Below are 21,252 nucleotides of genomic sequence, written 5' to 3' on the forward strand. Positions count from 1 at the left end.
GGAGAACATTCCCAACTTATCCTCAGAATTGAATTGAATTTATTGTCACGTGTACCGAGGCACAGTGAAAAGCTTTATCTTGTGAGCAATACAAACAGATCACAGCGTTATGAAGCGTAGATAGTAAATAATAGGTAAACAGCGGCAAAAACAAAAACACAGGTACAGGCGAATGTTAAGAGTTTGTGAGTTCATTCAGTATTCTAACAACAGTAGGGTAGAAACTGTTTCGAAACCGGCTGGTGCATGTGTTCAGGGTTCTGTACCTTCTCCCCGATGGTAGGGGTTGTAAAAATACATTGCCAGGGTGGGATGGATCTTTGAGAATGCTGGCGGCCTTTCCTTGACAGCGGGCCTGGTAGATGGATTCTGTAGATGGGAGGTTGGCCTTTGTGATTGTCTGGGCTGAGTTCACCACTCTCTGAAACTGTCTCTGATCTTGAATGGTACAGTTGCCATACCAGGTAGTGATCCATCCAGACAGAATGCTCTCGATGGCACACCTATAAAAGTTGGCAAGGGTATTCGCTGTCATGCCAAATTTCCTCAGCTGTCTGAGGAAGAAGAGACGTTGTTGGGCCTTTGTAACCAGTGTGTCCACATGAAGAGCCCAAGAAAGCTTGTTGTGGATGACCACTCCCAGGAGCGCGACACTCTCCACTTGTTCCACCCTCTGTGCTGTTAATGTGTAGGGGGCATGAGTAACATTCCACCGAAAGTCAACGAGTTCCTTGGTTTTACTGGCATTGAGAGCTAGGTTGTTCTCAGTGCACCATTTCTCCAGGTCTTCCACCTCCCGTCTGTAGTCTGTTTCGTCACCATCTGAGATTCAAACGACTATGGTGGTGTCATCAGTGAACTTGTAAATGGCATTTGTCTGGTATATGGGTATACAGTGAGTACAGTAGGGAGCTGAGTACACATCCCTGGGGGGGCTCCAGTGTTGAGTGCTAGTGACAATGAAATATTGTCCCCAATCTTCAGTGATTGTGGCCTGTGGGACAGGAAACTGAGCATCCAGTTGCAGAGAGTGGGGTTTAGTCTGAGATCACTAAGTTTAGTAATCAGTCTCCAGGGGATAATGGTGTTGAGGGCTGAACTGTAGTCTGTTACGTAGCTGTTCTTGGTGTTAAGATGCTCCAGGGAGGAGTGAAGGGTAAGTGATATGGCATCTGTTATGGATCTGTTGGTCTGATAGGCAAATTCCCCCAGCTCCGTCTGCTCCTGCACCCCCTTTAGAATTGTACCTTCTATTTTATATTGTATTTTAATGTTTTTTCTCACACTCTTTGCATTGAGCCTTATCTGTCACCTATCCACCCACTCCACCAACTTGTCAATGTCCTTTTGGAGCTCCACACTGACCCCATCAGTTTACAATTCTCTTAAGTTTTGTAAACTTTGTAAAACTTTGTACCCCACACACCAAGATCCAGATTGTTAAAATATATCTGGAAAAAGCAAGGGACTCACTCCCAAGCCCTGGGCAGCTCTACCACAAACCTCCTGCAGCCTAAAAATATTTATTGATGTGGATTGAAATGAATTGAATTAGCTTTATTGTCACATGTACTCAAATGTGAAAAGTCACAGTGCCATTTCAGGTCCAAAAGTACTAGGTACAAACTTTAGTTACAGAATGGAGAATTGAAAAAAATAGATTGCATTACAGCTATAGCTGAAAATGTGTTGCTGGTCAAAGCACAGCAGGCCAGGCAGCATCTCAGGAATAGGGAATTCGACGTTTCGAGCATAAGCCCTTCATCAGGAATGCTCGAAACGTCGAATTCTCTATTCCTGAGATGCTGCCTGGCCTGCTGTGCTTTGACCAGCAACACATTTTCAGCTGTGATCTCCAGCATCTGCAGACCTCATTTTTTACTGCATTACAGCTATACACAGTACAACCACAGGTCTGAAAAACAACACACAAAGTTGAAAAGACAAACATCGCAGTCTCTCTCCAAAAGCTCTCCACAGCAGCTTGACTCCGGAGATGAGAGTGTTACCTCATGAGGAGAGGTTGAGCTGGCTGGGACTGAACTCTCTAGAAGTTAGAAGAATGAGAGGGTATCTTATAGTAACCTATAAAATTATGACAGGGATAGATAAGATAGAGGCAGGCAAGTTGTTTCTGCTGCTGGGTGAGACTAAGCATGAAGGAGACATGACCTTAAGATTAGGGGGAGTAGATTTAGGACAGAGATGAGGAGGAACTGCTTTTCCGAGAGAGTAGTGAATCTACGGAATTCTCTGTCCAAGGAAGTAGTAGAGGCAGCTTCTTCCAATATATTCAAGACACAGTTGGATGGATTTTTGCATGGTAAGGGAATGAAGGGTTATGGGGATAATGCAGGCAGGAGGAGCTGAGACGATGGATAGATCAGCCATGATCTTAAAGAATGGTGGAACAGGCTCGATGGGCCAAATGGCCTACCCCTGCTTCTATTTTTATGAAATGATAAATCGATGTAACTCCATGTGGTCTGACCACTGGCTGACCCCACACTCTGCACCAGGGTCACTGCCTGCTGGTGTCCCTCCTCCGGCCACTGGAGCCCTCACTCCAGTCGCTGATGTCCCCACTCTCTGCCCACCACACTTTAGAGGCTGCGGCAAGGTGTCCGAGGCTGAGAGAAGGAACGAGAGAGGGAACAAAAGAAGAAAAGGAATCAGTGGAGCAGAGGTGCTCTGGTTGGAGTGCCCTACTCTGCTGCTGTCTGTTTCTAGCCACATTTTGTGTCCACGGTTCCACTGTCCCTTTCATACAACGACCTACAGCTTTCATCACAAAACTATTCTGAGGCGTTGAAGCAAACAGCACGTGCAGACGGCGAGCAGAAACATTTTGACATTGATCTGCTTCTTTTTCAATCCTCTGTCGGAACGTCTTGAGGCACCACCTTCAGAACATAAAGCACCTCACGAAACAATCGGGCAGCTGTGTGGGACACAGTTGCTCAGCCTGAATCTGCTGAATCAGCGTTGTAATTTACCCAAAGCAGGCTTTTTCCCTGAGTGGTTCCAGGTTTTCACTTTCCTTTTTATCCCTCTGCCCTGGAACAGGTTGAGATGCGATTGCCATTTTGCAGCGGATTGGCATTTTGCTGTTGAGTCTTATTGTACAGAATCACATGACAAGCAACACAAATCTCAAAAGGCACAGGGAGGGGCAAGAATGTAAACAATGTCCTCTGAATCGTGATGACTAATTTCATCAAAGGGCCACTTCTGCTTTCACAGTAGCAGAACAGCAAGTCGAGACTCAGAGAGGCGACTTCCTCATCAGCAGTTGGCGAGATCACTCTTTGGCGGTTGGGCTGTCAGGTTGCTGCTCCCAATATGGAAGCCACGTTGATCCTTGTCCCTCTCTTCCTGTCAGTCATCCACCTCAGCCCCAGCGTGGCTGAAATCTCCTGCATGAACGAGGCTGGCCAGCCTGTGGACTGGTGAGTACCAACACCCTGAGCTACCCAGTTGCTGGATGGAGATGGAGTCCAATTGGTGGGGGAACCAATGATCCTCAGACAGCACCTTGTTCCATGTTGGGTGAGAATGGGCGTTCAGGTAAAGAGTGCTCTTTGCAAACTCAGGAGTGCTTTTTGACCAGTGAAATCTCATCATGTAAGAAAGCCGAGAGCCATGCACAATCTCACTTACAGACAAAAAACCCTGCAGATGCTGGAATCCAAATAGACAGGCAGGAGGCTGGAAGAACACAGCAAGCCAGGCAGCATCAGGAGGTGGAGAAATCAAATTTCAGGTGTAACCCTTCTTCAGGACTCGAGACTTTGGATTCCAGCATCTGCAGGTTTTTTTTGTCTCTAACCAAGTTTGTTCCACTGTGAAGTCTCTTCAAAGGATGCTCACTTTGAAGAAGTTCTCTGCCTCCCTCAGGCGTTCACTCAGCGAGTCTCTTGCTCATTGTCACAATGCTGTGACCTTCTCAGTCCAGTCCTGAAGAAGAACAATCTCACTGGTAGCAGAGGGTAGTTGACCAGGTAGCAATATTAATTGAGGAACAAATTCTGGAGAGAACTTCATCAGAATGCTGACGAACCTTTAACCACCCCCACCATTTATGGTTCAGCATCTATCTGATAGACAGCATTTCCTACAGCACAGCACTCTCTCAGTATTGTCTTAGAGGGTCAATGTTCGTTGAAGGATTAATATTGACTTGGTCACCAGTTACAACTTCCCTCCTCTTCTTCCAAATGGTGACACAGGTTCTTTTATATCAACCCAAAGGCAGATTGCGCCTCCAGTTAACACCTCATGTGAATGACATCATCTCTGTCAGTGCGACATTGGAGACTCGACACAACCCGGGCAGTCAAACCTCACTCAAACATTCACACACAGGCAAAGGGAGTCTGCAAACTGAACCACTCATCATGGCATCATTTAAAGAGGATGTGGGTATAGTGATCTGGGGATTAAAATAAATGTCACCCTAATTCATAGGCTGAACTTATGCAAACCGGCAGGAATTCTTTTCTGCTTTATTTCAAATTCATTCACAAGGTGTGGGCATTGCTAGCTGGACCAGTGTTTATTGCCAGTCCCTAGTTGCCCCTTGAGGAGGTGGGGGTGAGCTGCCTTCTTGAACCGCTGCAGTCCACTTGCTGTGGGTTGACCCTAAATGCCCTTAGAGAGGGAATGCCAGGATTCTAACCCAGCGACAGGGAAGTAACAGTGATATATTTCCATATCAGGATGGTATGGGGAACTTGCAGGTAATGGTGTTCCCACGTATCTGATCCCCTTGTCCTTCTAGATGGTAATGGTCATGGGCTTGGAAGGTGCTGTCTGAGGATCTTTGTTCGATTACTACAATGCATCTTGTGGATGGTGCTCACTGCTGCCGCTGAGCATCGGTGGAAGAGGGAGTAGATTTTGAAGGTGTGAGTGGGATTCCAACAAAGTGGGCTGCTTTCTCTTGGATGGTTTTGAGTTTCTTGAGTGTTATTGGAGCTGCCAGGCGAGGGAGGAGTATTCCACCACACTCCTGACTTAGAAGGACATAGGAACAGGAAGAGGCCATTCAGCCCCTCAAGCCAGTTCTGCCATTCAATGAGATCATTGCTGATCTGTGGCTGAGCGATAGTTAGAGATAGAACCTAAAGAGAGAGAAGAACTGTAGGACAGACAAAGGAGTTGATTTGGCTGGGAGGGTGAATAGCTGTTAATGTGGCCTGTTAGTGGTAGACTATGTGACAACAAGGATTGGTGTGTGGGGTAGGGGGCTGAGACATGGGAGAGTTCAGGTCCTAAAATTATTGAACCCGATATTGAGTCCTGAAAGCTGCAGGGTCCCCAGGTGGAAAATGAGGTGCTGTTTTTCCAGCTTACGCTGAGCTTCACTAGAGCACTGCAGCAAACCGGAGACAGAGATGTTGCCCAGGGAACAGGGTGGGGTGTTAAGGTGGCAGGTAGCTGGAAGCTCAGGGTCTTTCTGCCAGCAGAACGAAGGTGTTCTGTGAAGCCGTCACCCAGTGTACATGTCGTTTCCCCAGTTTAGAGGAGACCACATTGTGAGCAGTGAATGCAGGAGACTAGATTGTGGGAAGTGCAGGTAAAGTGCTGCTTCACCTGGAAGGTGTGTCTGGGCCCTTGAAGACTGAGGAGGGAGGATGTATGTGGACAGCTGTTACACCTTCGGCGGTTGCAGGGGGAAGGTGCTGTGGGGCTGTGGGAGGGTGGTTTTGGGATTGAGGGAAGTGTGGGCCAGGGCATTCCGGAGGGAACAGTTCCTGTGGAAGGTAGACAAGGAAGGGTAGGGGAATATGGTGGTGGAATCTAGCTGGAGGTGGCAGAAATGACGGCTGATGATTTTCTGGATGTGGATGCTGGTGGGATGGTCAATAAGGACAAGGGGAACCCTATTGTTGTTGTGGGAGCAGAGAGAGGGGGTCAGGATGGGAGTGCAGGAGATGGGTCAGACCCAGTTGAGGGCCTTCTTGACAACACTGCTGGGGAATCCTCGGTTGAGGAAGATGGTGGACATTTTGGAAGCTCCCTTGTCGAAGTTGACATCATCAGAACATATGCGATGGAGATAGAGATGGAGGAACTGGAGTATTGGAAATGAGTCTTTACAGAAAGAAGGGTGTGAGGATGTATAGTCCAGGTAGCTGTCAGAGTTGGTGGTTTATAGTGTATATTGGTGGCCAGTCTATTCCCAGAAATATAAACACAGATGTTGAGGGGAGAAGTCAAAGGTGGACCAGGTGAAAGTGAGGGCAGGGTAGAAATTGGAAGTAAAATTGATGGATGTTTCCAATTCCAAACATGAGAGAGGAGCTGCCACAGTGATATCATTGATACAGTGGAGAAAGAGTTGTAGGTGGGGGCTGGAGTAGGACAGTCCCACACGCTCCATGAAGAGACAGGTGTAACTGGGGCCCATGCGTGTACCCATGGCCACCCCTCTGAGCTGAAGAAAATGGGAGGAGTTATAGGAGAAATTGTTGAGGATGAGGACGGACTCGCCAGGGAGAGGAGGGTGGTGCTGGGTGAGGACAGTTCAGGCCTTTGTTCCAGGAAGATGCAGAGAGCCCTGAGACCATCCTGATGGGGGATGGACGTGGAAAGGGATTGCCCCTCCATGGTAACGCAGAGGCAGCTGGAGCCCGCAAACTGGAAATTCTGAAAATGGGGTAAAGCGTCAAAGGAATCACAGATAAACGCGGGCAGGGGCTGGACTGGGGAGAAAAGATTAAGTGAAGGTGGGAAGAGATGAGTTCTATGGGGAAGGAGCAAGCTGAGACAATGGGACTGCCCGGGTAGTCCTGGTTGTGGATTTTCGAAAGGAAGTAGAGACAAGCTGTGTGGGGCTGGGGGACTTGGGGTGAGGGATGGTGGAGATCACCAGATGAAATGAGGTTAGCGACTGTGGTTGGCACAATGGCTTGATGGTCCACAGGGAGTTAGGAGGAGGTATCTGAAAGCAAGCGCTCAGCCACTGCTATGTAGAGGTCAGTACTCCAGACTACAACAGCACCACCCTTATCGGCAGGCTTCATAACAAAGTCAGGGTTGGATCTGAGCACATGGAGTGCAGTCAATTCGGAGGGAGACAGGTTGGATTGGGTGAGTGGAGCTGGGGGGGGGTGTGACAGAGAAATTGAGATGACCAATGTCACATCGACAATTCTCAATGAACAGTTCGAGTGCAGGTAAAAAGCCAGAGGGAGGGGTCCAGGTGGAGGGGATTGTGTTAGAGCCGAGCAAAGGGGTCGGTGGGAGGGAGAGAGGACTCTTATCCAAAGAAATAGGCATGGAGGAAAAGAAGGTGGAAGGAGAGTTCACCATCATGTGGTGCTTGAAATTCATTAAAGTGGGGACACAGGGATAAAGAGTTGAATGTTGTATCTGTTGCAACAGTCATAGTGTTAGTTAAACATATTATTTAGTGATTCTCAGCTCTGTAGGTTAATCAAAGCTCTTTAGTTGTGATTCCTTTAGACAGTGACTAATTGGCAGCATTCACAGTGAGGGAATTCCTCTTCTGTACTATTCCCTTTTAGCTAGCTTCCTGGCTAGTACCCAGAGTGAGAGACTATCTTTTCCCTTTTCTTTTACTTGCAATGTACGGTTATTTACAGAATTGATCTCAGAGCTGTGATCCTCACAGCACACCAATCATACATTAGAACATCAGTCCATGAACGCACATTGACTTGTGTTGCAGTTCGTTTTCAACCATTTTCTTGTGTTTTCCTGGAAGGTTAAAACATACAAATACTACAAGCTTTCTGCTGAGCTGGGGGTCAGCCTCCTCATTGTCTCTGACAGTTACATCCTGCTGTCTGTTTGAAATTTCTCTTGGCACTCTATGAGTACAACATTCCATGGTCCCACACGGGACTTTGCCTGACACTAACTGAATTTACATCTGCAGTCATTTCTTTTTAGCTGCAGCAGATTTGTCTTTTAAAAAAACACATTTTGGAATTAGACGTTAACAATGACCATGGTATTTTGGGGTTCTGATCCTTACAGCTTCTCTGTGATGTCTTTTACTTTAGATAATGTCCTACACTCATGTAAAGCAGTGTTAAATATTAATGATCAGAAGAGGTCCTTTGGATGAGTCAGCAGTGCCCTTGTTGATGTATGAAGTAGTTAATACCTGAAAATATTAACAGATATCACACAATAAGTTCTTGTCATCCGGATATAATGGACAGTTTGTGAAAGGAGCTAAATAGAGTTAGAATCATACAATCCGTGCAGTGCAGAAGCAGGCCATTCAGCTCATTAAATCCATATTAATCCTCTGAAGAGCATCCCAATCCATTCCCCCCCTCCCCCACCTCCCACCATCTCAAAAACCCTGCAAATCTTTGGACTGTGGGAGGAAACCAGAGCAATTCCAGAGGAAATCCACACAAACACCACACAGACAGTCACTTGAGGGTTGAATCGAACCCAGGTCCCTGGTGCTGTGAGGTAGCAATGCTAACTGCTGAACTACCATGCCAACAATACCAGACCAGTTCTCCAAGAGGTGTTGTTAGAGCTCTGTGCTTGTTATCAATGTTGTGTCAGATTGCTTTCGTAATTGCAATGTGACCATGCTTTTAAAATGTATCTGATATTTCACATCATGTCTCTCTAGTAAGTAGCTATTAAATAATATATGCTAAACCCATTGGTGGAACATCAAGACTAAGTCTGCCTTATGCCTAAAATATCATGTGGGCATCAATCTCCACATGGAATCTGTAACCTAGATTAATACCAACAATAAAGCCTGGTGGTGGTCAATCTACCCAGGTTAGTCCTGATGTTTTCAGCAGAAAGCAACATCTACAAAACCTAAAATTTAAACAAAATACTCTGGATGCCACAAATCTGAAATAGAGTAGAGTTGCTTTTATTTGTCATTTCCACTATTTACAACTGACACAGTGTTCCTCCAGGACAGAGATGCTGCTGAAAGCAGAAAGTGTTGGAAAAGCTCCGCAGCTCTGTGGAGGGAGAATTTAAGTTAATGTTTTGAGTTCAATATGACTCCAAACACTCACAATGTTAATGCTATTTTTCTCTTCACAGACTTGCTGACTTTCGACAGCACTTTCTGTTTTTATTTTATACACAAGACCCACCTCTGAGTCTGACACTGGTAGTTCAAATCCCACATCAGATTTTTTTGAAAAGGTTTGCTCATGGGATGTAGGCATTACTGAAAATGGACAAGGCTAGGGGGGCGGACATCAGAGTGGAACTTGCTCAATGACCCCTGCAGAGTTAGCACGGACACAGCAGGAAGAGCGGCCTCTCTCTGTGATTATTCCAGCCTGTGACAAAGAGTGTTTCTGATGTGTTTCAAAAGGTTCATAATCACCTGCAAAACCTTTCTGAGCCTGCCCCATTCGTTCCCAAAGGGGAAGATAGGAACCATACAAGACTGGAGCAAGCAGATGTATGATTTGTCACAAGATGCATATGTAGCTGTCAATGATAATGGTTAGCTTTCTCTGTTCAGACTGTTTTATTTGGTCAGTTGGGGTAGTGGGGCATGTTCTTGTGGGTTCATGGGTGGGCAGAACCCAGGGCACGCAGACAGCTGGAGAGCCTGAAGTATATACCTCTGGTGGCGATGAGCGTGGCTGAATGAGAGAACCCACACTGCGGATGGTAAGACAAGCCCAGCAACTCTGTTACCCCAGCAACAGAGGGCATTCTCTTGTTCTAAAGGTCAAGATTCATTTGAATGAAATTATTTGGAAGAGCCATCAGGAGAGTTGAACAAATACATCAGTGTTGATTCTGAAGACAATCTCTACCCTACAGAGTTTCTGCACTGCCTAGAGCAGCTATAGTGTTGGAACAAGACTTGAATCATAATCAAGGTTCACAAAATAAGATTTGTGTGTAGGAAGCCGTTTTCATCAATAATAAAGACAGATTTTAATAAACCTGAAGTGGCACGGTGGCTCAGTGGTTAGCACTGCAGCCTCTCAGCGCCAGAGGCCTGGGTTCAATCCCAGCCTCAGGTGACTGCCTGTGTGGAGTTTGCACATTCTCCCTGTGTCTGCGTGGGTTTCCTCAGGGTGCTCTGGTTTCCTCCCATGATCCAAAGATGTGCAGGTTAGGCATGGAATAGCCATGCTAAATTGCCCCATAGTGTTCAGGCATGTGTAGGTTAGGTACATTCGTCAGGGGTAAATATAGAGTCCTAGGATAGGGGAGTGGGTCTGAGTGGGTTCCTCTTTGGAGGGTTGGTGTGGACTTGTTGGGCCAAATGACCTGTTTCCACACTGTAGGGATTCTATGATTGTAAAAGAGATGAGTAATGGTAATGTCACTGGATTAGAAATCCAGAACTCCATTCCCTGGGATGTGAGTTAACGATGTCTCTGTGGTAAATGGTGAAATTTGAATTTCCTAAAATTCTAGCCTAATGGTGACCATCTATCAATTGTTGCAAAACCCATCTGCTTCACTAATGTCCTTCAGGGAAGGAAACTGCCATCCTTACCTGATCTGGCCTACATGTGACTCCAGACCCACAGCAAAGTGGTCAACTCTTACATAGTCTCTGGCCTAGCCAGTGATGCTCATGTCACATGAATAAATATTTTAAAAAATTTGCTCCCGTGATAGAGCACGTAGTCAAGAGAATTCCTGATGCTGTGAACCTAACCTTTATGACTGGCCAGAGAGGGACAGTGGAGGCTGTTAGATGTGCAGCTGTGTGGTTTGGAAAAGCTTGGGGAGATGGCCCCATGCCTGATCTTTACAAATAAAGAGTGAAGCATCCTTTCAGGCTACACTCTATGCTTCATCGATGCCAACCAACGCCACCTCATGCCTGGTAAACAACTCTCCCTTTGCCCTCATGTCACATTACTCTCCTTTAATCACCACCCAATGACTACTTGTGACCCCCACACCAGCTTAGTGTCATCTTACTCACATTGTGTCAACTTGCCTTTTATTATCCCTCATGAACAGATGAGATAAAGTGAAGCCGTAGAGTCACACAGTATACAAACAGCCCGTTGGTCCAACTAGTCCACACCGACCACGTTCCTAACTAAACTAGTCCCACCCCTACCTGCATTTGGCCCATATCCTTCCAACATTGCTTACTCATGTACTTACCCAAATGTTTTTTAAGCATTGTAATTGTACCTGAATCCACCAGTTCCTGTCAAAGTTCATTCCGTACACAAATCCCTCTCTGTGTAAAAAAACTGCCTTTCGTGTTATTATTAAATCTTTCTCCTTTCACCTTAAAATTTTATCCCCCATGCCTTGAAAACCCCAACCCTAGGGAAAAGACACCTGCCATTCACCCTATCTATACCCCCCATGAGTTGATAAGCCTCTATAAAGTCACCCCTCAACTTCCTACGCTCTAGTGAAAAATGTCCCAGCCTCTCCTTATAACTCAAACCCTTCATTCCCAGTTGAATCCTGGGAAGTCTCTGCTGAACCCTCTCCAGTTTAACAATGTCCTTCTTATAACAGGGTGACCAGAACTGGACACAGTTAGACATGGAGGGCTGCTTCGCAGGCAGTTTACCCAAATGTCCCTATCAGATGGCTCACCAGGACAGAGGTAATCGAGGAATGGGAGGTTGAGCCCTTTAAGTGGCTATTAATTAAACATTTAATCTCAGTAACTGTGAGTAGAGACAGTCAGTCATGTACATTCTTACACAGCACTTAACACCCACAGCAGCAAGAGGAGGATGAATGTCGCTCCAGGTTCAACCCACACAATTATTTGCCCTTATTGTTACCTTCCTCACTCCTTTCAGGGAGGGGATAATTTTACCCAAAGTGTCAGTGCCCATGGTTAACTTCAATACATTGAGTAAACCGCTAACATTTATAAGAGCATAAGAACTAGGAGCAGGAGTAGGCCATCTGGCCCCTCGAGCCTGCTCCACCATTTATGGCTGATCTTTTCATGGCCTCAACTCCACTTACGCACCCTCTCACCGTAACCCTTAATTCTTTCATTGTTCAAGTAATAACTCTCTTAGCTTTAAAAACATTCACTGAAGTAGCATCAACTACTTCACTAGGCAGAGAATTCCACAGATTCACAACCCTCTGGGTGAAGATGTTCCTTTTCAATTCAGTCCTAAATCTGCTCCACCTTGTGGGCGGCATGGTGGCTCAGTGGTTAGCACTGCTGCCTCACAGCGCCTGAGACCCGGGTTCAATTCCTGACTCAGGCGACTGACTGTGTGGAGTTTGCACGTTCTCCCCGTGTCTGCGTGGGTTTCCTCTGGGTGCTCCGGTTTCCTCCCACAGTCCAAAGATGTGTGGGTCAGGTGAATTGGCCATGCTAAATTGTCCGTAGTGTTAGGTAAGGGGTAAATGTAGGGGTATGGGTGGGTTGTGCTTCGGCGGGAGAGTGTGGACTTGTTGGGCCGAAGGGCCTGTTTTCACACTGTAAGTAATCTAATCTAATCTAACCTACCTTTGAGGCTGTGCCCTCTTGTCCTAGTTTCACCCACCAGTGGAAACATCCTCTCTACATCTATTTTATCTATTCCCTCCATCATTTTATATGTTCTTATTAGATCCCTCTTCGTTCTTCTAAATTCCAGTGAATATAATCCCAGTCCATTCAGTCCCTCCTCATAAACCAACCCCCGCAACTCCAGAATCAACCCAGTGACCCTCCTCTGCTCCCCCTCCAGTGCCAATCCATCCTTTCTCAAGTAAGGAGACCAAAATTGCCCACAGTACTCTAGAACTGGACACAGACATGGAGGTATGCTTCGCTGGCAGTTTACCCAGCACCTTGGACAGCTGCAACATAACCTCTCTGCTTTGAAACTCAATCCCTTTAGCAATGAAGGACAAAATTCCATTGGCCTTCCTGATTACCAGTTGTAGCTGCAGACCAACCCTCTGTGATTCATGCACAAGGACCATAAGACCATAAGACATAGGAGTGGAAGTAAGGCCATTCGGCCCATCGAGTCCACTCCGCCATTCAATCATGGCTGATGGGCATTTCAACTCCACTTACCCGCATTCTCCCCATAGCCCTTAATTCCTCATGACATCAAGAATCTATCAATCTCTGCCTTGAAGACATTTAGCGTCCCGGCCTCCACTGCACTCTGCGGCAATGAATTCCACAGGCCCACCACTCTCTGGCTGAAGAAATGTCTCCACATTTCTGTTCTGCATTGACCCCCTCTAATTCTAAGGCTGTGTCCACGGGTCCTAGTCTCCTCGCCTAACGGAAACAATTTCCTAGCATTCACCCTTTCCAAGCCATGTATTATCTTGTAAGTTTCTATTAAATCTTCCCTTAATCTTCTAAACTCCAATGAATACAAAGCCAGGATCCTCAGCCGTTCCTCGTATGTTAGACCTACCATTCCAGGGATCATCTGTGTGAATCTCTGCTGGACACGTTCCAGTGCCAGTATGTCCTTCCTGAGGTGTGGGGACCAAAACTGGACACGGTATTCCAAATGGGGCCTAACCAGAGCTTTATAAAGTCTCAGTAGCACAATGGTGCTTTTATATTCCACCCCTCTTGAGATAAATGACACCTGGGTCCCTCTGCAGAACAGCATGCTGCAACTTTTTACCATTCAAGTAATAATCCTTTTTACTGTAACTCCTATCAAAATGGATGACTTCACATTTACTCACAAGTCAGACCTTGCCCATTCACTCAAAGTATCTATGTCACTTTGCAAAGTTTCACACACTTTGCTCTATCACTCATCTTAGTATCATCTGCAAACTTTGACACACTATACATGTTCCGCAACTCCAAATTATCGATGTAAATTGTGAATAATTGCAGTCCCAACACCGATCCCTGAGGCACACCACTAGTTACTGATTGCCAACCAGAATAGCACTCATTTATCCCCACTGTTTACTTCCTGTTGGTCAACCAATCGTCTATCCATGTTAATACTCTACCCCTAACACTATGCATCCTTGTTTTATGCAGCAGCCTCATGTGCGGCACCTTGTCAAAGGTCTTTTGGAAATCTAGGTACACCTTATCCACTGGGTCCCCGTTGTCCACCGTGCTCATAATGTCTTCACAGCATTCCAAAAGGTTAATACCGTTACATTCTGTCAACAAGATGAAGCCTTGTAAGAAGAAGCATTTAAATTACCCGTGACTGTGTTGGAATTGATAGTCCCACATCAAGGATAGTAAAATGATTTGTGAGTGTTAATGGAACTAGGAAATGGGTGCTCCCTTTCAAATGACATTGGATGACCATGAAATCATAGGTGAAGGAGGAATCGAGTCATTTGGGATTATCTCAATAAAGGGGAAAGGCACACATTGTTTGTTGCACATAACACCATTTATTTTTAATCTTAAAACACAGCACAGCTAAATTTCTTGACAATATTTTTTAATTCATTCATGGGATGAGGGCATCTGTGACTAGGCCAGTACTTATTGCCCAGAGGGCAGTGAAGAGTCAATCCCAGTGCTGTGGGTCTGGAGTCACATGAAGGCTAGACCAGGTAAGGATGGCAGTGTCCTTCCCTAAAGGACATTAGTGGAGCAGATGGATTTTTGTAACAATCAGCAATAGAGTCATGGTCACCAGTAGAGTCTTAATTCCAGATGTTTTTAATTGAATTCAAATTCCACCATCTGCCATTGTGGGAATGGTAAATGTACAATAGTTAAAAGGCATATGGATGTGTACATGAATAGGAAGGGTTTAGAGGGATACGGGCTGAAAATGTGTTGCTGGTTAAAGCACAGCAGGTCAGGCAGCATCCAAGGAACAGGAAATTTGACGTTTCGGGCACAAGCCCTTCATCAGGAATGAGGAAAGTGTGTCCAGCAGGCTAAGATAAAAGGTAGGGAGGAGGGACTTGGGGGAGGGGCGATGGGCCAATGGGACTAGATTAATTTAGGATATCTGATCAGCATAGATGATTTGGACTGAGGGGTCTGTTTCTGTGTTGTATATCTCGATGACTCTAAGTCATGAAGCCAGACAAAACCTTGTCAAAATTTGTTCTTATAGACCTAAGTCAGTTTTTACATATTGACAATTTTATGTAGCTTTCTTCCCATTGAAACAGTTTAATTCTTATAAAGGTTTGGATGAAAGAATAACTATCCAGCATTTAAAGAAGTACAGGTACAATAAAGTGGTTTGTATTTCTGCAAATCTATCATTATTTTCCATATACACAGTTTAGATTTCAAGTCTGTAATGTAGGACAAACCCTGAGATGCATCAAGGGACAGGTATAAAACCATCATTTGAATCTAAGCCACATGTTAAGTCAAATATCCAAGCGCTAAAATAAATGAAGTAGATTTTAAGAAATACCTGAAAGGAGGAAAGTGAGATAAAGAAATGAAAAGATTTCGGGGCAGAGTCCTTCAGCCTTCACCCCAGGAATCTGAAAATATAGAGTCATACAGCATAGAAACCTAGCCCTCAGTCCAACTTGTCCATGCCGACCAGATATCCTAAATTAACCTTGCCTGCATTTGTCCTATATTCATCTATACCTTTCCTATTCATGAACCTATCTAACGTCTTTTAATCATTGTAACTGTACCTGCATCGAGGCGAAAGTGAGGTTAGAGTCCAGATTGAGGTGCTGGAAAAGCACAGCAGGTCAGGCAACATCCAAGGTGCAGGAGAGTCAACGTTCTTGGCAAAAGCCCATTAGTCTAACACCGGCATCTCCAATTCATCAAGAATGGGGTTGTGAGCCAAGGGGGTGGTGAGTTGAAATGGGAAGTGGGTGGAGTTGGGGGGAAGGTAGCTGAGAGTGCAATAGGTGGATGATGGTGGGGGGTAATGGTGATATATCAGAGGGGGGGGTGGAGCAGATAGGTGGGAAGGAAGATGGACAGATGCGACAGGTCATGGGGCGGGTTGGAAGGTTGGATCTGAGATAAGGTGGGGTAAGGGAAAATGAGGAAATTGGTGAAGTCCACATTGATGCCATGAGATTGGTGGCTCCCGAGGCAGAAGATGAGGCGTTCTTCCTTCAGATGTTGGGTGGTTAGGGAGTGGCGATGGAGGAGGCCCAGGACCTGCATGTTGTCGGTGGAGTAGGAGAGGGAGCTGAAATGTTCAGCCACAGGGTGGTGGAGTTGGTTGGTGCAGGTATCCCAGAGATGTTTTCTGAAGTGCTGTGCGAGTAGGCATCCTGTCTCCCCAGAGCAGAGGAAACCACATTGCGAGCAACGGATACAATACATGTATGGAAGTGCAGGTGAAACTTTGATGGATGTGGAAGGCTCCTTTGGGGCCTTGGACGCCGCTGAGGAGGGAGGTACCTGCATCTACCCCTTCCTCTGGCAATTCATTCCACACATAAACCACCTTCTGTGTGAAAAAGTTGCCCCTCAAATCCCAGTTAAATCTTTCTCCTCTCACCTTGAATGCTGGCCCCTATCTTTCATCTCCATCAGGTTATGAAAAAGACCTTTGCTAATCACCTTGTCTTTACCCCTCATGATTTTATAAACCTCTATAAAGTCACCCCTCAATCTCCAATACTCCAGTGAGAAAACGTCCGAGCCTAACCAGTCTCTCTTTATAACTAAAACCCTTCAGTCCTGGCAACATCCTCGTAAATCTTTCCTGAACACTCTCCAACTTAATAATATCCTTCCTATAACAGGGTGACCAGAACTGTACACAGTATTCCAGAAGAGGTCTCACCAATGTCCTGTACAACCTGAACGTGATGTCCCAACTCCTATACTCAATGGGGCTGAGCAACGAAGACAAGCTAAACCCTTTGTAAACTCCTTATCTCCCTGTGACACAACTTTCAAAGAACTATGTACCTGAACCCCTAGGTCTTTCTGTTTGACAACACTACCCAGGGCCCGACCATGAAGTGTACGAGTTCTGACCATGCTTAGGGTTTTACCAAAATGGCCATTGATAGTAGAGTGTGCAAGAGGCCTGAATGAAGGAGGTTAGATGCCACATTGAATTGTAGAGCTGGAAATGATCATAGAGATAGGGAGAGGTGAAGCCTTGGAGGGCCTTAGAAACAACACTGGAAAGTCTAAAATCCGGGAGCTTTTCTGTGGGGCACTGAGTGAATGGGCTAGGCATGAGTAAGGAAAATGACAGCAGAGTGTTGGATGATCATTGACAAGAGAGTAGGAGGTTAACGCCGTATCTGCTCCCAGGAGGACCAGTTCCACCACAGAGCACACCAGATGGCCTCCTTCTTTAAAGACCGCAATTTCCCTTCCCATGTGGTTGAAGATATGCCCTCCAATGCATCTCATCCACATCCTGCACCTCTGCCCTCAAACCCCACCCCCCCCAACCGTAACAAGGAGAGAAACCCCCGGTCCTCACCTTCCACCCTACCAACCTTCACATAAACTGCATCATCCGTCGACATTTCCCCCACCTCCTAACGGACCCCACCATCAGAGATATATTTCCCTCCTCACCCCTTTCTGCTTTCCGCGAAGACTGTTCCCTCCATGATTACCTGGTCAGGTCCACAACCAACAACAACTCACCCTCCCCTCCTGGCAACTTCCCCTGCCATCGCAGGAACTGTAAAACCTGCATCCACACCTCCTCCCTCACCTCTATCCAAGGCCCTAAAGGAGCCTTCCACATCCATCAAAATTTTCCCTGCACATCCACCAATATCATTTATTGTATCCGTTGCTCCCGATGTGGTCTCCTCTACATTGGGGAGACTGAACGCCTCCTAGCAGAGCACTTTAGGGAACATCTCTGGGACACCCGCTTCAATCAACCCCACCACCCTATGGCCCAACATTTCAACTCCCCCTCCCACTCTGCTGAGGACATGCAGGTCCTCAGCCTCCTCCACTGCCGCTCCCTCACCACCCGACGCCTGGAGGAAGAACGCCACATTTTCCACCTCGGAACACTTCAACCCCAGGGCATCAATGTGGACTTCACCAGTTTCCTCATTTCCCCTCCCCCCACCTTACCCCATTTTCAAACTTCTAGCTCAGCACCGTCCTCATGACCTGTCCTATCTGCCAATCTCCCTTCCCACCTATCCACTCTACCCTCCCCTCTGACCTATCACCTCCATCCCCACCCCCATCCATCTATTGTACTCTTTGCTACCTTCTCCCCAGCCCCCCCCCATTTCTCTCTCCACCCTGGAGGCCCCCTGCCTCTATTCCTGATGAAAGGCTTTTGCCCGAAACATCGATTTTTCCTGCTCCTCGGATACTGCCTGACCTGCTGTGCTTTTCCAGCACCAGTCTAATTTAGACTCTGCTTTCCAGCATCTGCAATCCTCACATTTGCTGCATGGAGGAATAGTGAAGTATAGAGACAACAAAGGAATAAATGAGTATTTCCACACCAGATTTCCTGAGATGGAACTTTGTAAAATAAAAATGGAAAAGCTGGAATCTAAGTATGAACTCTAAGGCAGCTAGCAGGGACGAGTACATTCTTGGAGATGCAGTGTTAACCCTTTACACTTTTAAACAGAATAATGATTTAAAATGTTTGTGATTGAATGTTTTGGTTTTCCCTTTTATTATCTAACTATTCTTTCATTATTACTCCAATACCGTACCTCCCAGGTTTCTCATCTATAAGTTGCCCAAGTATATAGTCCATCAGTCTGTTGGGCTGGGATTGAACTACATGTACCTCGATCCTTCAACAACAGACTGGCAACGCAGCCAATACCTCATCAATATGACTGAGAGTGCGACTGGGAGGACCTTGCAGCAACTTTATTCCACCTATCATTCAAAGGCAAGTGTTAATATTTGATGTGCACAACACACACACACACACACACACACACACACAGACACACACACATACACACACACACACACACATATACACACACACATATATACACAACACATATACACACACACAGCACATTCACACACACACACACGCACACACGCAAACACAGATGGACACACATATACACACACGGAACCACAGAAATGATACAACACAGAGGGGGGCCATTCAGCCCATCTTATCCATGCTAACCCAAAGACACCCAGATGCTCTTTCTAATGGCAGAATGCCAAAGTAGGAATTCAGGATGAGAGCGCTAGGGAGTCAGTGACCAAGGGAGTCCTATCTCATTGAGTTTATGTCACCTCTGACTGAATTCCATCAAAACCAAAGCACATCAGTCAGTTCTTTGAAGTAAATGGTCTTCACTGGATGTCTAGGTTCCTCACATCCCTGTCTCATTCACTTCATCTCATCCTGTCAGTGGCCCTCCTATTCCTTCGAACTATCGAATGTAGAACAGTGTAGTACAAGAACAGGCTCTTCAGCCCCCCATGTCTGTGCTCACCGTAATGCAGCATCTATCTTCTTCATCAATATATCTCTGTTCACCTCAACCATTCTCTGTCATTGTAAGACCCCTCTCTGGGTAAGAAAGATTCTCTTGAATTCCTGATTGGATCTATCTTAAACCTTCCATTGTGGACTCTGCAGCAGGTGGGAATATCTTTTTGATGCCCAGCTTATCCGGCTTCTTTGTACCTCAGTCTTCTCTTTTATGGGAAAAGGAGCCTTGGCATATTCAATCTTTCCTCGTAACCTCATAGTTCTGGGAACTTCCTTGTTAATCTCTGGTGATTTGAAAAGTATTTTTTGTAACGTGGAGGCCTAAAGCTAAGAAAGATTTTAAAAATGGTCTGACCAAAGTACTTTTGTGTTTAACATAGCGCATCTGTTTTCAATCCTACCCTAGAAATGATTGCTATCTGTCTTATGTCTTTGTAAAGTGATGTTGCTACTTTCAATAAATAGCCACTGAATGGGAGAGAACTTGCGTATTTCTGAAAAGAGATATGTTTTATAGAGGCTTTCCATCTTGCAAGCATCAGGACAATTCGCAAGAATACCAATTCAAGAGGAAACCACAATTACACAGTAAAGGAAAGCTACTTTGTTGGCAGGTGAACTCTCATTGGTAGACGTATTGTCATAGAGAATGCACCAGTTAATGATGATTGATAGTTAACTGTAGCTATGCATTCTCCACATCAGTGCCTCCACCAATCAAAATCCACTCGCCAAAACAATCCACTCGCTCTTCCCAGGCAATATAAATGTTAGCTTTCTCATTGAACCAATATTTCTTACAAATTGACGGCAGAGAGATTAGAATTACACACAATATTCAAAAAGTGGCCTAACCAATGTCCTATACAGCCACAATATGACCTCCTAACTTCTGTACTCAATGCACTGACCAATAAAGGCATGCATAACAAACATCTAAATGAACAAAATAAGCCAATTCAGTCTTTTAATAATTTATCCCAAGATAACTTGGTACCTTTTCTTCATTTAGATGTTTGTTATGCATGCCTTTATTGGTCAGTGCATTGAGTACAGAAGTTAGGAGGTCATATTGTGGCTGTATAGGACATTGGTTAGGCCACTTTTTGAATATTGTGTGTAATTCTAATCTCTCTGCCGTAGGAAAGATGTTGTGAAACTTGAAAGGGTTCAGGAAAAATTTACAAAAATGTTGCCAGGGTTGGAGGGTTTAAGCTACAGGGAGACGCTGAATAGAATGGGGCTGTTTTACCTGGAGCATCGGAGGCTGAGGGGTGATGTTATAGAGGTTTACAAAATCAGAGGGGCATGGATAGGGCTTATGCTCGAAACGTCGAATTCTCTATTCCTGAGATGCTGCCTGGCCTGCTGTGCTTTGACCAGCAACACATTTGCAGCTGTGATCTCCAGCATCTGCAGACCTCATTTTTTACTGGATAGGATAAATAGTCAAGGTCAGATTGGGGGAATCCAAAATGAGAGACCATACATTTAAGGTGAGAGTGGAAAGATTTAAAAGGGACCTAAGGGGCAACTTTTTCACACAGAGGGTAGTGTGTGTATAGAATGAGCTGCCAGAGGAAGTGGTGGAGGCTGGTACAATTATAACAATTAAAAGGTATCTGGATGGTACATGAACAGGAAGGGTTTCAAGGGATATGGACCAAATGCTAGCAGATAGGACTAGATTAATTTAGGATATCTGGTCGTCATGGACAAGTTGGACTGATGGGTCTGTTTCCGTGCTGTGTATCTCCATAATTCTATGACTCCAGATACTCACTTCTCAAGGCTAGTGAGGCATAAGAAGAAATAAGAGCAGAAGACCATTCAGCCCATCAAGCTGGCTCTGCCAATCAATAAGATCAGACCTTTTCATGGTCAGATACAACTGAGTGACTTGCTCAACAACTCACCAAGGTTTCTTGGACAGCACTTTGCAAAC

General features: G+C 45.6%; 1 protein-coding gene across 1 annotated transcript in view; it reads left to right on the forward strand.

Moving 5' to 3' along the window:
* The first annotated feature begins 3,319 nt into the window (after positions 1 to 3,319).
* dnase2b (deoxyribonuclease II beta) overlaps positions 3,320 to 21,252 on the forward strand; it is a 41,381-nt gene continuing 23,448 nt past the window's right edge. Inside the window, exons 1-2 of the mRNA XM_060830005.1 lie at positions 3,320 to 3,449; positions 18,560 to 18,737. Coding sequence (XP_060685988.1) covers positions 3,343 to 3,449; positions 18,560 to 18,737 — 285 coding nt within the window. The 5' untranslated portion in view covers positions 3,320 to 3,342. The remainder of the gene's footprint in view (positions 3,450 to 18,559; positions 18,738 to 21,252) is intronic.

This window comes from Hemiscyllium ocellatum, chromosome 9 (genome assembly GCF_020745735.1).
Source record: "Hemiscyllium ocellatum isolate sHemOce1 chromosome 9, sHemOce1.pat.X.cur, whole genome shotgun sequence".
Lineage (NCBI taxonomy): Eukaryota > Metazoa > Chordata > Chondrichthyes > Orectolobiformes > Hemiscylliidae > Hemiscyllium > Hemiscyllium ocellatum.